Here is a 19,390-nt window from a genome sequence, read left to right on the forward strand (position 1 = left end):
TTTCTCCTTTTCAGCCTTCTTTCAAGACAGTTAATCTTTCCTCCAAAAATTGTTCCTCCTCCAGTATTTGCTATTTCAATTAACAGCACCTCCTGTATCTGGTGTGTTTTGCTGGAAACTCAGGCATCTCCCTCTTTAGACCCTCATCCCATCTCTAATTAATAATCAGGACCTGTTGATTCAGACTCCAAAGTATCTCTAAAATGTGTCCAGTTCTCTCCACATCTATTGCAGTTATATTTGGTCTCTTAATTTAGACTACATGGTTCCTTCTAACCCATTCTTTATAGTAATAGGACACAATCTTTTTCTACTATGCATGAACATATATCCCAATATATGCATCAATCTTACAAATGTTATATACACACACTGATTTTGTTTGTGAGTAAGTTAATGTCTTAAGGCCCCATATATAGGTTGATAATAACAGCTGAAAAAAAATATATGTTTCTGATAGTCTTCATGTTAATTTCTAGCTTTTTGGCTTTCTTTTCCAAATTTGACTTATGGTAGATAAGGAGAACATACACAGGAATAGAAGTAGTGTCACTTCTGCCAGTTTCTTTTTGCTTTTATTTTTCAGGGATTTTTAAAAGGCATTTGTCAATTTAGTGAGGGGCATTTTAGTTAAAAATAGAGTATATGCCATTTTGCAGTATACTGAAACAAACATGAGTGAAGGAGTCACTGCCATCCCCTTTATGTTTGTGGGATTCCACTCTTCATTTATAAATGGACACCAACCATCTGAGAAGCACCTAGTGTTAATACATAATTAAATACCAGTAAAGTTAATTTCTTAATGCTCATAACCAGCATAGTGATTTTTTTTAAAAAATTAAGTAAAAGATCAGTACACCAAAACCAAAACATTGATTGTACATCCATAGGTCAAAATGAATTAGAAAATAAATTTTTTTAAAAACACCATTTTAAGTAGTATTGACACTATAAACTACAAAACATTTTTATATGAAATTAAAGATCCATATGTGGAGCTGCACGCCTCTAATCCCAGTTACAAGTTCAAGGCCAGTCTGTGAAACTTAGTGAGACTGTGTCTCAAAAGTAAAAAGTTTAGAAAAGGGCAAATTTTTAAAAAGAGCTGGGGGTATAGCTCAGTGGTAGAGTGCCTCTGGGTTCAATATCCAGTATATACCACCCCCAAAAAAGAAAAAAAATTAAGAATATTTAGATAAATGGAGAGACTTTCCATGTGCATAAATCCAAAGACTTTGTTAAGATAGCGGTACTCTCCAAATTGACCGACATACTCAAACAGCTATATGAAAATACCAGTCATTAAAAAAGAAAATTAGATAATGCACATTCCTGATTTCAGAACTTCCTACAAGACATGTGATGATGTCATAGACATATCAAAGAGAGAATTGATACCTAAAAATAAATCCTTAGTTTTATAGTCAGTTGATTTTTGACAAAGGTGCCAAGGCATTTCATCCGGGAAAAGAAGTCTTTTCAACCAAGGGTGCTGGGATGAGTAGATAAGAAGACTGGGATAGTGAAGAAGCCCCCAGAAATGTGTATTTTCCCAAAAGTTACATGTTCATCTGTATTTAACATCTCTGAGAAGGATGGTATGCTGAGGATTGGAACAAATTCTTTGCATTTAATGATATAAAACAAAGTAACTAGGAGTTTTAAGAAAGCAACTATGTCATTCTAAGTTTGCAAATCTCAGGGCAAAGAAAGCTACATAATGTCAGTCATCTTAATAGGAAGGAAAATGAGAGATTACTTAAAGAAAACAGCATGAAGACAGAAGACATAAATCACAGTTTTACCAAGAAAGAGGTACATTATAGAAGCCTATGCCATTTCTGTTTTTTTACAGTCTCTCTACCCATTTTCATTGTCCTTTAGCCTTGATATAATCATTTCAGTTCTCAGGTTGTTCTCTTTGATAAAGAAAAACAAAGAAGTTTTGAGAAATGTTTTATCCTTTATTTAGCTAGCCCTGAACAGTAAATTGTTTCTTTTTCATTCTTGCTCAGAATATATTGGAAAAGAAAGAAAGAACTTTTTGGAAGGAGGCGAGAAGCCTTTTTGCTTATTTCTGTCATTATAACAACCTTCAACTCTTCTGAGCTGTTTGATTAAAAAAAAAAAAAACTATATAAATCTATACTATTGAGTAGGATAGGAGGAAAAAAGATAGGTAGAAATGAGACAAAAAAGGTAAGGAAAAAGACTGTAACTGTAAATCTAAAAGACCTGTGATCAGTCTTACTTCCCAGACCTTGTTTCTTCTCCATGCCTGTTATCCCCAGATTTCTGAAAAGTCTACAAATCTTAGAGTTACATAAATTCTCTCTATGAAAATTTATCTCATTTTGATTAAAACTTAAATATACTATAGCCTATCCAATGTATTTTCAGATTAGATAAAGCAAAGGGAGATGCATTTTAAGAAACCTATAAGTACATTCTAAATGTCTTGATAGAAGAGAGTGTGTCAACCTGAAGATCTTGGAAGAAGAACAGACCACCATAAATGTCTTGTGATCCATGATCAAAGGATTGAGTTCAGGCTGATGTCATTCTGTTGCCCACCGCTCACAAAATTTCCTTTAAAAGAAGAGCCCCGTGGCCGGTCATGATGGTACATGCCTGTAATCCCAGAGGCTTGGGAGGCTTAGGCGGGAGGATCATGAGTTCAAAGCCAGACTTAGCATTTAGGAAGACCCTTTCTCTAAATAAAATATTAAAAAGGGTTGGGGACATGGCTCAGTGATTAAGCACCCTTGGGTTCTGTCCCTGGTACCAAAAAAAAAGAAGAGCCCAGATTCTTGGGATATAGCTCAGTGATAGAACACTTGCCTACTGTGTGTGAGGCCCTAAATTCAATCCCTAGAACCACCAAAAAAATAAATAATAATAATAATAATAATTTTTTGTCTTCTCAAAAGAAGAGTAAAAAAGCACTATAATACTGGAGATAGCTCACTAATGTGTATCTTCACCTTTCACTTTCTAATAAAGCTCTTCCTCTTTGCTAAAACCTGACGCATACTTACATTCTCTTTTGCAACCTGTCAAGAGCCTGGAAGATACAAGTAGTGGGCTCCTCTGCCTCCAGAGAGACCTCCTTGAACCCTCTTAGAGTGATACTATCAATGTAAATGCCTTTTTGGCTTTTGTGAGTACTTTTTTGCTTTCTCTGCCTAACCTCTTTGAAGTTTATGTTGTGATTTCTTTCTTGTTTCTTCATGCAGTATCTCATTTTCTTTCTCATCAAGATAATTTGTAATCACCCTGCTTTCTTTGTCCTGGATTTTATAGACTAAATAAAAAGTTGCTTTTTTTTTCCAAGTCTCAAGACACTTTTCATTCTAGGTCTACATTATGTTCTGATTAGCAGTTCACCTGGGTATCCCTGACTGTTATCCTGTGGGAGATGAAATGAATGATAAAACAAATGAGGAACTTGTTATTTTTCCTGCATTTAGGTGGATGAGATTTCTTCAGTCCTATAGATATGGAATCCATCTTAGTATTTTCTCTTGTTTGTTAGTTTTGGGGACCTGTTAAGAACTTTCATATTATTACTCAGTTTGGCTAGTTGACCTTGATATATTGTCCCATCAAAGTCTTAGTTCCCTTATTTGTATATCATACATGTTCTTGAATGCATCTATTTACTTGGGTTTCCTTGAAAGACATATTACTTTGACATAAAATATCTTCTCCTTTTTTCCTCTCTGAATAGTAGTTTCAGAGGTAAATTATCCTTTCCATCATTATTGACCAGTGTTAAAACCCGTCTCCATGAGTCTTTTGGCTATTTTTGTATATTTAAAGTAAAATTTTATGTTTTTTCTTAGTGCTTATATTTATTGGTATATGGATATCTCAAATTATGAAGACTAAATCAGTTTTCATTTTTCTCATGTGAATAATCTCTTCCAGCCCCCCATCTCATCCCACCCTTTTGTCCTTCATAGAGACTGATTTTCATTATTTTTTTTTTACCCTGAGTCCTCTTACCTACATCCTTTTTTAGCAGTTTTGCTCATTGGTCATTCAACCTCTAGACAAGTTATCTTCTTCCTTATTAGTGTGAACTACATTTTCCATCATTGTGCTTTAAATTATGGTCCAGGTAGCCTAATCTTTTTCAATACTGTAATTAGGTTAGTGTCATTAGTACTGGAAATGCTAGTACTACAAGAAATGCTTAAATTAATAATAATGCCTTCAGATATTGCTCTAGATTTTTTTTTTTTTTTTAACATGAAATGGTGTCTCTGTGTTGCCCAAAGCTGGCTTGGAACTTCTGGTCTCTACTGATCCTCTTCTCTCAGCATCCTAAGTTGCTTGAACTACAGATATGCCATCCTGTCTAGCTTGCTCTGGATTCTTGCTGGTATCCTTCCATCCCTATTTGTGTCAGTGTTGAGTTACATTTAGTAGCTTTGCTTTGCTTGGTGGCAACCAAAAAACTCGAATACTATCCTGACTCAGCTGGGTCTTCTTCATCATAGACCACTTCTTTGTTTTATAAAAGGGATTTCAGCCATGTGTGTTTAAGTAGATGATGATGTTGTTAGCCAGGAATTTAAAAAGGAAGAAGATCCTATTTGAGAGGAAGATATTAAGTTTGAGGTACTCAGTATTTATGGAGAAATATCCAGCCAGAAGTTGAATATTAAATACTAAGGCTCAAGTGAGGGAGATTTAGCTTTAGATATTATCATATTATGCAGGTGATAATTGAAGTCATGAGAGTGGATATTTGCCCACTGAGAAAAGAAGGCCTCCACTGAACCTTGGTAAACACCTCTAGGTAAGGAACTAGCAGAGGAAAATGAGAAAGAATAATCAGAGAGTGGGAGGAAATCATGATGAATAGTATTAAAACAAAGAGAGCCTCAAAAGGTTGTACTGAATAGTGAAGTCCTTTTGTAGAATGGGGAGTGATATGTAGTAAATAATTAACTGTATTTTGTATTGTTACCAAATTTTATGAGCACTCATCTATAATTTTCACTTATTTCAATTTATAGCATCTTTCTTGCATGAAGTATTTGTTGTATCAGTTGGGATAGAAATTATTTCTGAATGTGATTTTTCATGTAAAGTGATTTGTATCAGCCGTCATTTAAAATTACTCTTATGGTGCTTTTTATTATGTCATGGAGAACATCCAACAGATATATTTGAGTTCTAAGGATGTGAAAAATAATCAAAATCCATTTGAGATTTACAGTAACTAAGTAAAGAAGACAAACGATAATGGATAGCTATTGACAATTAAACTTGCTGACAGTTCAGCTATGAATGACTTGTCTTGCAATGTTGATTGATGTATCCAGCACTCTAGGTGTATTGAATATATTGTTGCCTTCTTTTTAACCATTCTGTACAAAAGGGTAATAATTTATATAAGATTTTGTATATTTATAATGTGACCAAAGAAGTAAGAATTGTCAGTTACCTTAGGAGAAAAATAAGAAACACATTTTATTTTTTGAAATACTATACTGAAGGGGTTGGGGTTGTAGCTCAGTGGTAAAGTGCTTGCCTAGCATCTGTGAGGCACTGGGTTTGAGTCTCAGCACCACATGTAAATAAATAAAATAAAAGTCCATCAACAAATAAAAAAAAATTAAATACTATACTGAAAAATAAAAAGTGGATAGAGGGGCTGGAGTTGTAGTTCAGAGGTAGAGTGCTTGCCTAGCACGTATGAGGCACTGGGTTCAATTCTCAGCACCGAATATAAATAAGTAAATAAAATAAAGGTTAAAAAAAAGTGGATTGAGTAAAATTTGAGAGCCTACATAATCAAACTATCATTCTCGTTTTTGAATCTGGGGGATAGAGGAATAAAAGCCTTGAAATGCTGAAGGAAAATTAGTAATCTATACACTTTTACTTAACCTGTCATATAAGAATGAGGATTAGCTAGGCGAGGTGGCACACGCCTGTAATCCCAGCAGCTCAGGAGGCTGACACAGGAGGATTGGAGTTCAAAGCCAGCCTCAGCAAAAGTGAGGTGCTAAGCAACTCAGTGAGACCCTGTCTCTAAATAAAATACTAAATGGGGCTGGGTGGTTCAATCCCCAGTACCCTCTTCCAAAAAATATAGAATGAGAACTAAAGAAAGGTGTTTTCAAATGTAAATTTACTCTAACAAACCCTCATTGAAAGGATTTCTAAAGGATATAGAATAAGAAGGAGGAGACTGAACACAGAAGGAAAAGGTGAGATATGAGGATGGTGATGGTTTATTTTGTGTGTCAACTTATCTGGGCCCTGGTGCCAACATATTTGGTCAAACATTATTCAGAACATTTCTTTGAGAGTATTTCTGGATGAGACTAACATTTGAATTGGTAGACTAAGTAAAGTACATTGTCCTCTGGAAAGTGAGGCTCCTGATTCTGTTGTAGGCATGAGTAGAACAGAAAGGTTGACCTTCCCCCATAGAAAGAGAATTCCTCTTGCCTGCCTTCCTTCAAACTTGGACATAAGACTTTTTCCTTTTTTAAGTCTGAAATACCAGCTCTTCCAGAATCTCCAGCTTGCTCACCCACCCTGCAGATCTTGGGACTTGTCCATCTTCATAATTGTGCAAACCAATTCCTTATAATAAATCTATATTTATACACAAAGGGAGAGTTGGACCTGCTAACATTTTGATTTTGGACTTTTGTCCCTCAGAATTGAGAATAAATTTCTGTTTTTTAAACCATCAAGTTTTGTACTTTGTTAGGTCAACCTACAAAACTAGTAAAGATTTTCTTTGAAGTCATTTATTCAAGAGGAGAATAGTGATACTGGTTAAATGTAGATCTTTTATTAGGGATACTCATTAACATTTTAAAGGTAGCTTACTGAAAATAGAATTTTGAATATATAGATGAGGAAAAGAAGGAATAAAGAAATTTTGATCAATGCATTCAAAGGCAGGGAAGAGTATTCCAGGTTTAAAGATTTAGCACCGTCAGCAGTGTTGTCAGGGATGTGGTTCCTTTCACTCTCTATTTGCCATTGGTAGCTTCAGTTTCATCGTGAGGTTGTTGCCCTCTTTGTCATGGGATGATTACCCACCACAATTTGAATCTCATGTTTTCTTATTCATATCCAATGGGAAACAGAAAAGGTAAGTTTTTCATTTCTCTGTGCTCATCTTAGGTCATCTACCTCTCCTCCTCACCTGGATCTGGTACTCAAATAGATGTCAGGTAAAGCATATATAAAGCTTAAATAGATGTCACATAAGGCAGCATGCAAGTGATCTAGTGCTCTCTGAATTAAATAAGGTTTCTGGTTTGATTTTCTTTTTTAAAGTAAGCAGTTGCTGGTAGGCAGCTCAAAGTCTACTTCAAACTTCATTTTGATTCCATGCCCCTACCTAGAAGTCAGGCAGAATAACCAAGACATGGATAATTTAGACATAGAATGATTTGCCACAATTCTGCCTACAGAGACTTCCTTCCATGCCTCCTTCCCTGGAATTCAGTGGAAATATTAGAGAATTCCTTTTTTTTTTTTTTAATTGATTTTATTTTTTTTAATTTATCAGGGGCAAGATTAGAGTTTTTGTTTGGAAAAGAAGGGAATGGATCCCTTTTCTTGTGTACAATTTCCCATGTTTTATATTCTGAATACTGTAGATTCATATAAATAAAAGAATGAAAAATAATTTCTCAAAAAAGGGCTGCTTGACATAAGGTATTAGTTAAAACATGATTGTTTTGGTAAGACAAAGAAGACAAAAAAGGTTCCTTTGGTTTAATGAGAGTTACTTCCCTGGAGACTCCTAGGCCTACATCAGAAAAGTCTGAGTACTCAGGAAGATCCCCATTTAAGGGTCCAGTGGAAAAAGAAGAGGTGGTAAAGACAACTATAGCAAAGAAGGGCTGTGAAGGATGAAGATGTGATACCTGCAGTCTGAGAGAGGAGAGTGCACAGTTGGGACAGATGTTGCTGAGAAGTCAGTTTGGAGGACAAAAGAGTGGGAATCACCAAAGTGGAAACTATTTTGAGCCAGAACAGTTTTAGTAAGTGGTTCGATGAAGAAAGATTAAAATTGAAATGTGAGGAGAAATAGGTACATAGGGGATGGGAATAGCAGATACTGACAGCTTTTGGAAAGAATGGCAATAAAAGAGCATCTTTCTGAATTACTTATTGTCTTCTTTATTTTTTAGATGGGAAAGATCTATAAGTTTAAAACAGGAAAAAGAAAGCAGGATTGATTATTAATATAAGGCTGTTGAGAAATTAAGAAGGAATAGGCTCTCTAGATTGTTTTTTGCCATCCATTATGATTTTTAAAAAATCCTACCAGAAAAGAAAAATGTAACAAATAGAATGAGGGGAGAAGGAAGAGGAAGGGGATGAAAAAAATTAGAAGATTTTTCTACATGATGACATTTCAATGATGTACTGCATATAATAACAGCAGTCTTATAATATCATATCACCTATTGATGTTGTAGCCTTTTTAGTTCTCTAATTATATGCTATGATGTTCGTATTGTGAGGATATCCCTGCCAACACAGTTCTCAAAACATATCCCCATTAAGTGACATAGGACTGCAGGTATAATGTTAGGAGAAAATTGAGACACTTAAAAAAAAAAAAAAAACTGAGGGGCTGGAGTAGTGGCTCAGTGGTAGAACACTTGCTTGGCATGTGTGAGACACTGGGTTCAATTCTCAGCATCGCCTGTAAGTAAATAAAATAAAGGTCCATTGACAACTAAGAAATAAAAAAAAAAAATGAAAAACGGAGATACTTAAATTCACAGAAGATTGAGAAAAGGAAGAATAAAATATTTTCAACAAAACTAATCACCCAATGAAGATAAGTAATTTTAAAAAAGATGTTATATTTAAGTAAAAGTATAGAAATAATGAAAGAATAAGGTATATCTATAAAGATGAATTAAAGGTTGAAAGCTAGACACAAGTCTAGCCACTAAACATTAAAATTAAAATTGGAGGGCTGGGGCTATAGCTCAGAGGTAGAGCACCTGCCTCGCACATGTGAGGCACTGGGTTCGATCCTGAGCACCACATAAAAATAAAAAACAAAAATGAAAATTAAAGTATTAAAAAAGAATTTTTAAAAATTGAAACAAAAACAAGTTGTATTTTTTCTTTGAATCTTAAAATTAGAATCAAGTTAAAGGAAAATGAGGAAAGACAAGGTGGAAGCAGGAAATCTAAAGATTAATGAGATTATAATTTATTTCAAAAATAGGAAAGCAAATAGCCAGAATATATCTGATGATGGAAACACCTAAGTCTGGAGAAACTATTTAGTCTTATTTTTATTTTTAAACTTGTTAGAACAACCAATATAACATTACCACATGAAACAGAGATCTTTGACACGAGATCTTTTTTTTAATGTCAGTTTTTGCTTAATTTCCTTTAGTCGCTCCTCCCTTTGTGCCTTCAAGTATGTTAAATATCCACTATGTGCCAGACATACTGGAAGAGATGCTGTATCTCACATTCTAGAAGGAAAGATTCAGAGATAAACAGCACGATAAATGCCAAGACGGATGCAATCTCAGGGTGCCATGGCAACTTGAAAAAGTACCCAAGTTAGTCTCAGGAGACAGGAAAGCATGCTGGAGAAGACATTTAAGTGGAATCCTGAATCTCTGAAAGTGGTCAGCAAAGAAACAGTAGGACTGACTGACAAACCATATTGGCTCTGTGAGTAAAAGGCACATTTGGGCAGCTATACGATGTGCCTAAAGTAAAGATGACAACCTGTTTTGACTATCATTGCATTAAAATGCTTTCCTAGGTTTTTGCTTCTGTGCCATCATGCCCCCTACCTCACCCTACCCCCTTGAGAGATTTACAGCCTGGAGCATATTGATGATTTTCAGGACTAAGAAGGAAACCATTAACCCACATATGACTACTGCTTCTGTGGGATATTTGCATTTCTAAGTGATGAGGTTTTATTAAATCTGAGTTTCAGACAAAGAGACTTTGTTTATTCATTCATACATATGTAAAACCTTTTAAATTTTTCTCCTTTCAGAATATTCTTCTCCTTTTTCCATTACAGATGAGATCTTTTTTCTCAGATCTTGATCACTGTAAATTTGTATAGTGTTGCAGCTTCTGCATATGATCCTATTTGATATTCACAAGAGTTCAAGGGCTTAATCTTTGTTCTGTGTTTTTATACTAGTAATTTCAGTGCCTGGTATTCTTTCTGAATAATTTTCGAGGGTTCCATTTAGTTCCAACTCCCACTAAACCTTTACCGGTATGCCATAAACTTCATTTCCTAGATTTCTAAGCCCCTTTTTGTTGTTTTTCTAATTAGTTGACAGTAGAATGCATATTGACATATCATACATAAGTGGATTATAACTTCTTATTCTTCTAGTTATACATGATGTAGAGTTACAACTGTAATATAATCATAAGAGAACATACTAAACACTCTTCTTGTTTGCACTTTCTACCGTCTTGTTGCTATTTCTGTGCTAGTCATGCCACCCCCATAATTTTAGGATTCTCTAAGATTTAAATCCAAGGTGTTTGTTCCATTATGTTTCTCTTCGATACTTAGTATGTTGCTAAGTTAAAATATTCATTAAGTTGAAGAGCCCATAATTGTTTGGTTCCTATCAAGTAAATAAAAGTCTTATTAATTTTGGTTTCAACAGGAAAGGCCACAAATAAAAATATCTTTTAATAAAAATAAAAATATTTTTAGTTATATGGTATCTTGTATCACCAAATTTTCATTTCTCAGCCCTGTAACTACTATAAAGAAGTTAGAGGTAACATCCCCTTATGAACTATAAAGAAAATGGAAAATGAGTCTGATTTGAGCAGAATTGCTGCTGACAAATTTTAATGGTTCATAATTGCATATATCTTTTAAGTTTTAATACCTTCACTTAATTGCCTCAAGTATAAACTGATATTAAACTTTGAAGTAATGTCACTAATCACAGTGACCAATATTCTTGGCTCTTGTTTTAGAGCTGTTAATATTTCATTGTTCATATTAGTTTTTAATTACAGGAAGGAATAATTAGATGAGTGTAGTATAGTATCACATGGTTATAACAACTCCTCATTTTCTTCTCCTGAATAATAATTAGTTCCTGGAATAAGAGCTTGCATAGTTTATTCTTGCTTCTTATTGCCTATTATATTTTTTCTATTAAAAATGTTTTCAGGTCCTTTGGGTATAGTCTGAGAAGAGGAATAGCTGGGTCAAAACTAAAAACAGCATACTATAGGGACACAGCCACATCAATGTTTATAGTTACAACTTACAATAGCTAAACTGGAGCCAACCTAGATGTCCTTCAGTGAATGAATGGATATAAAAAAATGTGACATTTATACACAATGGAATATTACTCTGCACTAAAAAAGAATAAGATCATGGCATTTGCAGGGAAATGGATGGCATTAGAGAAGATTATGCTAAGTGAAGTTAGCCAATCTCCCCCCCAAAAAATGCCGAATGTCTTCTCTGATATAAGGGGGGGTGTGACTCAAAATGGAGTTGGGAGGGAGATCAAGGGAGGAAGATTACCTCTAGATAGGGAATAGGGATGGGAGGGAATGTGAGGAAGAAGGGGAATAGCATGGATGGTGAAAGGAGACCCTCATCATTTTATAAAATACATGTATGAAGATGTGAATTTGGTGTCAATATACCTTATATATAATCAGAGATATGATAAATTATTATATAATGGTGTATTAAGAATTAAAAATAATCCAAAAATAAATAAATAATAAATGAATGAATAAAAAGTAAAAAATAAATAAATATTTTTTAAAAAAGAAATGTTTTCAGAACCTTTTCTGGATGATGATTTTGATGAATTTGGGGGAATGGGAACATTCATTTGCTCATAGAGTTTGTTGTTGGAATTTGTTTTGATTGTACAGTTTTTCATATAATCTGTTCTTAGTGGGTGGGGATTTAGGAGATTTTAAAGTTCTCTTCAGTAAATTTGATGTATTTTGCTTGGTGGTTGTACCTCTTGCTGTGTCTTCAGTTTGAGAATCTGGAGGTGGTCAGCAAATAAACAGTAGGAGGATTACTGGCCTGCTATTCTTCTCAATGGACTGTGATACCATCAGAAGGAAAGGGGAAGAGGAGACTTGGAGGCAGTACCTGTTAGGGGCAGAGGGATATGAGATGCAAAGCTGCTAGGGAGTTGTGGGGAAATTTCACATACATTGGTGTAGAAAATCCCCAAGGCACCAGACTGGATCATGAAGCCAACACAGGATGGACAGTGACAAAAAAGAAAGGGAATTTACTTTTATTATTTATGTATTTTATTTTATTTTTTTATGGTACTGGGGATTGAACCAGACCAACCTACATGCTAGATGAGTACTGTACCACTAAACTACACCCCCAACCCTTTAAAAATATTTTGTTCTGAGATAAATAGCTAAGTTGCCCATGCTGGCCCTGAATTTGTAACCCTCCTGCCTCAGCCTCCTGAGTAGTTGGGATTATAGGCTTGCCATCACACCCAATGGGATTTCTCTTTTTCTTTTTAAAGCACTCAAGACTAAAGGAATGCACAACTCTGTGAGATAAGAGTATCTCAGTCTTAGGCACAGTAGCATACATCTGTAATCCAAGCAGTTTAGGAGGCTGAGGCACGAGGATTGCAAGTTCAAGGCCAGTCTCAGCAACTTAGCAAGGCCCTAAACAACTTAGTGAGACTCTGTTTCAAAAAAATAAAAAAGGCTGGGGATGTGGTTCAGGTATTAAGCACCCCTGGGTTTAATCCCTGGTCCCCTCCCCAAAATAAAGAAAAAAAAATGGATATCTCAGTCTTTATGAGTAAAAATTAAAGATCAGAGAATTTAGGTAATCTATCACAGTTGTTGAGCTAGTTGATCTAGAATTTGGATCAAGTGTTGCTGATTCCTTAAGTATGTACTTTCCTTTTAAAGTGGTGACTTTATAAATGCATGTGAAACCACAGAGAGGAAGAATAAGTCACAGAAAAGCAAATGAGTTTCACAGAAGACAAGCATACAGACCTCTTTAGATATTCCTTATTTTACATTTTCTGCTGTTTATTCAGCAGTATGTATGTTTTGAAAAATAACAAAAGTAATATTTTAAATTAGTTCTTTGATTGTTCTGTATTTGGATACAGTATTGGGCATTTTCAGGACCGCAGGGTTGCCATAACACATGACCTAAATGCTTGTATTTTAAAACAGCATAATTATTTGTGAGATAGATAATTGGTAGAAGTAAACAATCTGTTTTATAATTTTGAATTCGAAATGTAATAACTGTCTTTCCACCCACCCCCACCCCCAGTGCTGGGGTCTTTGCACATACTAGGCAAGTGCTCTACCACTCAGCTGTATCCCTAGCATTCCCCCGTTTAATTTGAATAAGAAAGGGTTAATGTTCTGGAGTGCAGGCGTTGTGACAGTATCAATCACCACACATTTTGAAAATGTTCATCTCCCATTTACTGTGAATTCAGAGACTTTTGGTAGTAGATGTGCTCTCAGTGCTGTCCCTATTCATGATAATTATAAGAAAATTTGGGGAAAGATGTTTAAGTGGAAATGATGGATGTGATTTTTCTCTAGAGTTAGTGACATGTCTACATTTTACAGATAAGTACTTTAAACACTTAGTTTGTTTTGCCAAGCAGTGTGCTTTCAGTTGTATGGGAAGTAAACATTTCCCCACTGGTGTCATTTTTTTATGTACTATAATTATACTTTATTATTAATTGATGCTTGATATTTTTAATAATTTGTTTGCTTCTGATTTTCACCTTTTGTGTCAGTATGCTGTGTTTCCGCTCTTCCTCCCTTCCTGCTCAGTACACACAGGATTGGCAGTGACTGATTCCAGGAAGCATAGGTCTCTGTCACTACATATCACTTGGCTTTCTACAGCCTTACCTTTGGTGGCTTTTTTCTCCTTCTGAACTGCCCTTCGTTTTAATTTTAACCTGTTCTAAATATGAGGATGGGAGATGGGAAGAGCAGTCATGGGCATCTTTATAAGATTTGCAGAGTTCACTAGAGCTATAATGGCCATATGTGTGAAATAAAAAATCGAAGAGTTTTGTCTGACAAACTAATGCACTTCGGGATAGTTGAAACAAACGGCTTCAAAAATCTAGGCACATGACCTTGTAATGAGAACCCCAAGGAATGGTCTTGTTGTTTGTATGTCCTGTTAGATAGGTGGATACAGTATATGTTATTTAATGTGAACTTGTGGAGTAATTTTTACCAATAAATACAAATTAGAGGAGTAGTATATTTATTCTACTTGCATGTCATTTTAGTTACTTAAATTTCTCAATATAGGCCCAAACTGAACTTCCCTAATTTGCTTTGACATTTATTAAGAAGTATGTTCAGACATGTTTGGATTTCAACGAGACTGCTTTATAATTAAATGGAAGATGACTTTGGCTATTCCATTTACCCCAAACACAATTACTCTCCTGTTTCCTCCCAGTGGTGGTGGTAGTGGTAGTGATGGTGGTGTGTTTGGAGAAACTAGTAAGTGCAAGTTAATGGACAGAAAGTCAGGTTTCGAGTGTCAACTGGGTTTCTGGGGTTTTCTTTTGTGTTTTCCCTTTCTTCTTCCTTTCCAGTCAACCCTAGATATTGCCAGTCTTTTTTGTTTTTGTTAATATGTAATGTTAAGAAGTTCCCATTGTTTTTATTTGCAGTACAGGTAACATTTTAATGGAAAATCTCTCTCCCACTTCAGACATCGATTCAGATTCATTGCATTGTCTTTCGTGGATATAGTAATAGCTCTGCTGGAAGAGAACTGCCTGAAGTACTGTAGATATATATCCTATTCAAAGAACAGTTGAACAGTTTATCTTTAATGTGTATGTGTATTTTTTTCCTTTTGCCTAGTTGCTGATCATCTGGGCTGTGATCCTCAAACAAGGTTCTTTGTTCCTCCTAATATCAAGCAGTGGATTGCCTTGCTACAAAGGGGAAATTGCACATTTAAAGAGAAAATATCACGGGCTGCTTTCCACAATGCAGTTGCTGTAGTCATCTACAATAATAAATCCAAAGAGGAGCCAGTCACCATGACTCATCCAGGTAAACAAAAAAAGGGGGGATTCTAGATTTGTTTTTCTTTTAGAAATTATTCCTTGCTACATTGTACCTCTAGTGAAATCATATAATTTTGAACAAAATTCTCTGGTTATATTTACTTTCAGCATTGCCATTTATTTGTGGAGATGCATGTCTTTTTCCTTTAGTTCAAAAATAAAGTTTCCTTTATTTTTTTCTTAAATAATGATAGTAACAATTGTAAAACTTGAACTTATTTAAATAAGTGACTATGATTGAATCCTTAGTACTTTTTGCTTGATAACTTTGAAAGATAATATATTTGATTTGGAATCATTCACCTAGGTTATATCATGGATTCTTAAGAATTATCTATATGAGAAGCATTCTTTTTATCTCATCAAGATAAATGTTGACTTAGTGATTAATATAATATAGTAGTAACAATATGTCATCCATTTCTGTGGAAGCACTTAGAATATTTCCTATGTAACTGTTTTCATGGTAGCAATTTATTGAGCACTTACTATATAATATGCCAGCACTGTTGCTGTGAGCTTTTTAAATAGGTTTCTTAGATAGTCCCTATAACCATGTATCTTAGATAGTCACGGTAACCAAGTATGATATAGGGTTTTCCCCATTTTACAGATTAGAAGATTGAAGCAATTAGGGCCATCAGAAGAGAGCTCAGACCCAAGTTTGCTGTGTTCATTCAATTTCACCAGCCTGTCTCTTTAAATTGAAAACCAAAGTTTAGTTTTACATTCATAAAAATTTTAGAATATAATGTCTTATTGAAGGAATTAACTTTTCATCTTATAATTGATTTTCACATAACCTATTTTAGACAGTGTTCTTGCAGAGAGTTGCTCATCTTAATTGAGAGTCATTGATACTTTGTGCATCTTTTTTTTTCTTCTTTCCTTCTCTTTTTGGAACTGAGAATTGAATTCACGGGCACTCTGCCACTGACCTACATCCCCAGCCTTTTTTATTTTTTATTTTGAGATAAAATCTCACTAAGTTGTCAAGGCTAGTCTTAAACTTATGAACCTCCTGCCTCAGCTTCCCTAGTAGCAGGCATGCACCAGTGTAGCTGGCTTCTTTTGTGCATATCTTGATAGAATAATATAGATGGATTTAATTCATTGTTCTGTGATTTATTGATTTGAAATTAATTCTTTTAGAACTCTAATGTTTTTTCTCATTGCAAAAGTAGATGCTTATTATAGAAAAACTAAAATCAAAAAGCACATAGAATAAAATAAAATGTGTGTGTTTGAATTCCCCACAGATCACTAGAGTCCTATAACTAGTTCTTTTTTTTTAAGTTGTAGATGGAAACAGTACCTTTATTTTATTTATTTAGTTTTTTTAATGTGATGCTGGGGATCAAACCCAGTACCTCACGCATACTAGGTAAGTGCTCTACCACTGAGCCCCCATAACTAATTCTTTAGGTAAACTAGAAGGAAGTAAAGGAGCAGTCAAGTGGGGCTGGATCTCTGTGTGGAAACACTAGATTCAAGACAGTAGTTTTTCTGCTTATGTCTCATTGTAGGTGTGCATTTGCTTTTCACCATTGCCCTATAGGGAAGAAAAAATATTTGAAATTTTGGCCTTCACCTAGCTTATCTTCATTCCTCGCTGATTTCTTCTTTACTGAAAACAGAAAGCAGAACGGACAGGGAGAAATTCAACTGCGCAAAAAATATTTCCCAGTGGTGTTATTTTGTATTTTTTATTTTTCTTCTGTGGTGGGGATTGAACCCAACCTTGTACCCAATGATGTTATTTTACGTGCACAAAAAACAGAGAAGTAACTAGAATGAAGTATTTTAATATAAATATGGGAAGATTGGGGATTATAAGAGAAGGAATTAAAATAGTCAAAAAGATTTTTCTTTGATTATTTTTGTTTGCCAGGCATGGTGGCACAAACCTGTAATCCTAACAGTTTGGGAGGCAGAGGCAGGAGGCTCACAAGTTTGAGGCCAGCCTCAGAAACTTAGCAAGGCTGTAATCAACTTAGTGAGATCCTGTCTTAAAATAAAAATTAAAAAGGCTGAGGATGTGGCTAGTGGTTAAGGTCCCTTGAGTTCAATCCCTGGTACCCCCCCAATTGTTTTTGTTTAAAAAGGGAGGGAAGTCTCATCAATTAATACAGATATACTGTATTCAGATATGTTCATAGGTGACCCATGGAAGAAAAAAGGATAAATGGTAAAAGTAAATTTTGGAAAGTGCTTGAAGTATATACTATTTGTAGGGGTTCCTAGTACTCACTAACATATTGAGGTCTCTGAGAACTCTTAAAGGAAAGAATCAGTTTTATTTTATTAACTTAATTTTTCCAAAACTTACTTTGCCATGTAACTTTTTTTTAAGTTGTTGATAGATCTTTATTTTATTTATTTATATGCGGTGCTGAGAATCGAACCTAGTACTTCACAAATGCCAGGCAAGTGCCCTACCGCTGAGCCCCAGCCCAGCCATGTAACTCTTATAACAGATTGGTATATAACAACAACAAATTCAGGGGTAAAATATGAGAATGGTATTCTTAGAACCTGTAAGACAAACAGAATGTAGGTGTACATAAGAGCATTAAAAAATGGCTGCATTGGGAGACTGAGGGAGGAGGGTCACAAGTTTAAGGTCAGCCTCAGCAACTTAGCAAGGCCTAAAGGAACTTGGTGAAACCCTGTCTCAAAAAGGACTAGTGATGTAGCTCAGTGGTAAAGCACCTCCAGATTCAATTCTGTCATAATATAAAATCTGTTTTGTTTTGTTTAAATCTTGTAGTGTTTTACCACTGAGCTATCCCCAGCCCTTTTATTTTTTATTTTGAGACAAGGTCTCCCTGAATTGCAGAGGTTAGTCTCAAACTTGTAATCTTCTGGCTCAGCTGGGATTATAGATGTGTACCATTGCACCCAGCATGGGCATAGCTTTTACATAGGACCAATATTCACGATATACATAGAGCTCTTAGCTGGACTCAGTCAGTGGGGCATGCCTGTAATCCTAGCTTATTATCTCCTGTTTTCCAAGAAAAACAGGATAAATTCTTGATCTCTGTTGAACATCACTGGAATATTTTCTCTGATTTATAGATCTCTATTTCAGTAGCTGTCCCAGGCTTCTGTTTGTGTTTTTTAAAATATTTTGAGTTATAGATAAATACAATATCCTTCTTTTAATTATTTATTTTTATGTGGTGCTGAGGATTGAACCGAGTGCCTGTACATGCTAGGCAAACACTCTGTCAGTGAGCTACAATTCCAGCCCCCCAGGCTCCTGTTGTGGTTCATCTTTCAAAGTCATTTTTAAGAGTTTATCAAAAATTTATATTGTCATGACAATCACGATTATTTTTTATAGGGATGAAATTGTTTCTGCCAGATAATATATCACCTCTGAAACAGTGAAAAGAATTTGGCATTTATAATCCTAAGATTGGGATTTGAATCCTATACCCATTTGATTACTAGCCGTATGAGTTTGGGTAAATAAGTCTTTAAACTAGTGTCCTCATTTGTAAAACAGAACATCTATTTGCCTTATTTACCTATGAGAATGGTTATGAAATTTATTATTTTTTAAATTTATTTTTTAGTTGTAGTTTGACACAATACTTTTATTTCACTTATTTATTTTTATGTGGTGCTGAGGATCAAACCAGGGTCGTGCACATGCGAGGCGAGCGCTCTACCACTGAGCCACAACCCCAGCCCCATGAAATTTATTGAGATGACAAATTTTTTAAATTATACAGTCGTTATTTATTATTCTTGTGCCTGACGACCAGTACCTCTTATAAAATTAAGAAATTAGTGTGCATATTCCTTTAATTTTGAGACTGGTACTTTTTTTATTTCTAAATACACTTTTTTTAATTCATTGTTCTCATATTTTTTCCTATATTATCTCTATTTTAAATGTACTTAGTACAAAAAATAGATAACCAATGGCTATTAAGTCATATTTGCTATATATCAAACATATATGCAAATGAGTGTCCTCAAGGAACACTTCACTCCATCAGGGAGACAGATGTGCGTGAAATGATTGGAGATACTTAATGGAATACCACGAAAGGGCCCTGACTATTAAGTCTGGGAGGGACTTATCAGAAGACTTCATAGAGGAGGCATTGGCCTGGGCCCTAAATAATTAGTATAATTTAGGATTTGTCCAGAAAGAATAAAATAAACACAAGAAGAAATTATGATTGTGAGAAGTCTTATGAAGAAAAGACATCTGTTGCCTTGAGGAATTGACATTTGAATAGGAA

General features: G+C 34.9%; 1 protein-coding gene across 4 annotated transcripts in view; it reads left to right on the top strand.

The window, feature by feature from the left end:
- Rnf130 (ring finger protein 130) overlaps positions 1–19,390 on the top strand; it is a 114,072-nt gene that overhangs the window by 20,748 nt on the left and 73,934 nt on the right. For all 4 annotated transcript variants that reach the window (XR_009228028.1, XM_046457036.2, XM_046457037.2 and 1 more), the window contains exon 2: positions 14,920–15,114. Coding sequence is in view for 3 of the 4 variants with exons in the window: in XM_046457036.2 (XP_046312992.1) it covers positions 14,920–15,114 (195 nt within the window). In the remaining variant the exon portion in view is untranslated. The remainder of the gene's footprint in view (positions 1–14,919; positions 15,115–19,390) is intronic.

Source organism: Marmota monax, unplaced genomic scaffold (genome assembly GCF_021218885.2).
Source record: "Marmota monax isolate L192 unplaced genomic scaffold, Marmota_monax_Labrador192_F-V1.1 WCK01_AAM20220418_F8-fsc00263, whole genome shotgun sequence".
Lineage (NCBI taxonomy): Eukaryota > Metazoa > Chordata > Mammalia > Rodentia > Sciuridae > Marmota > Marmota monax.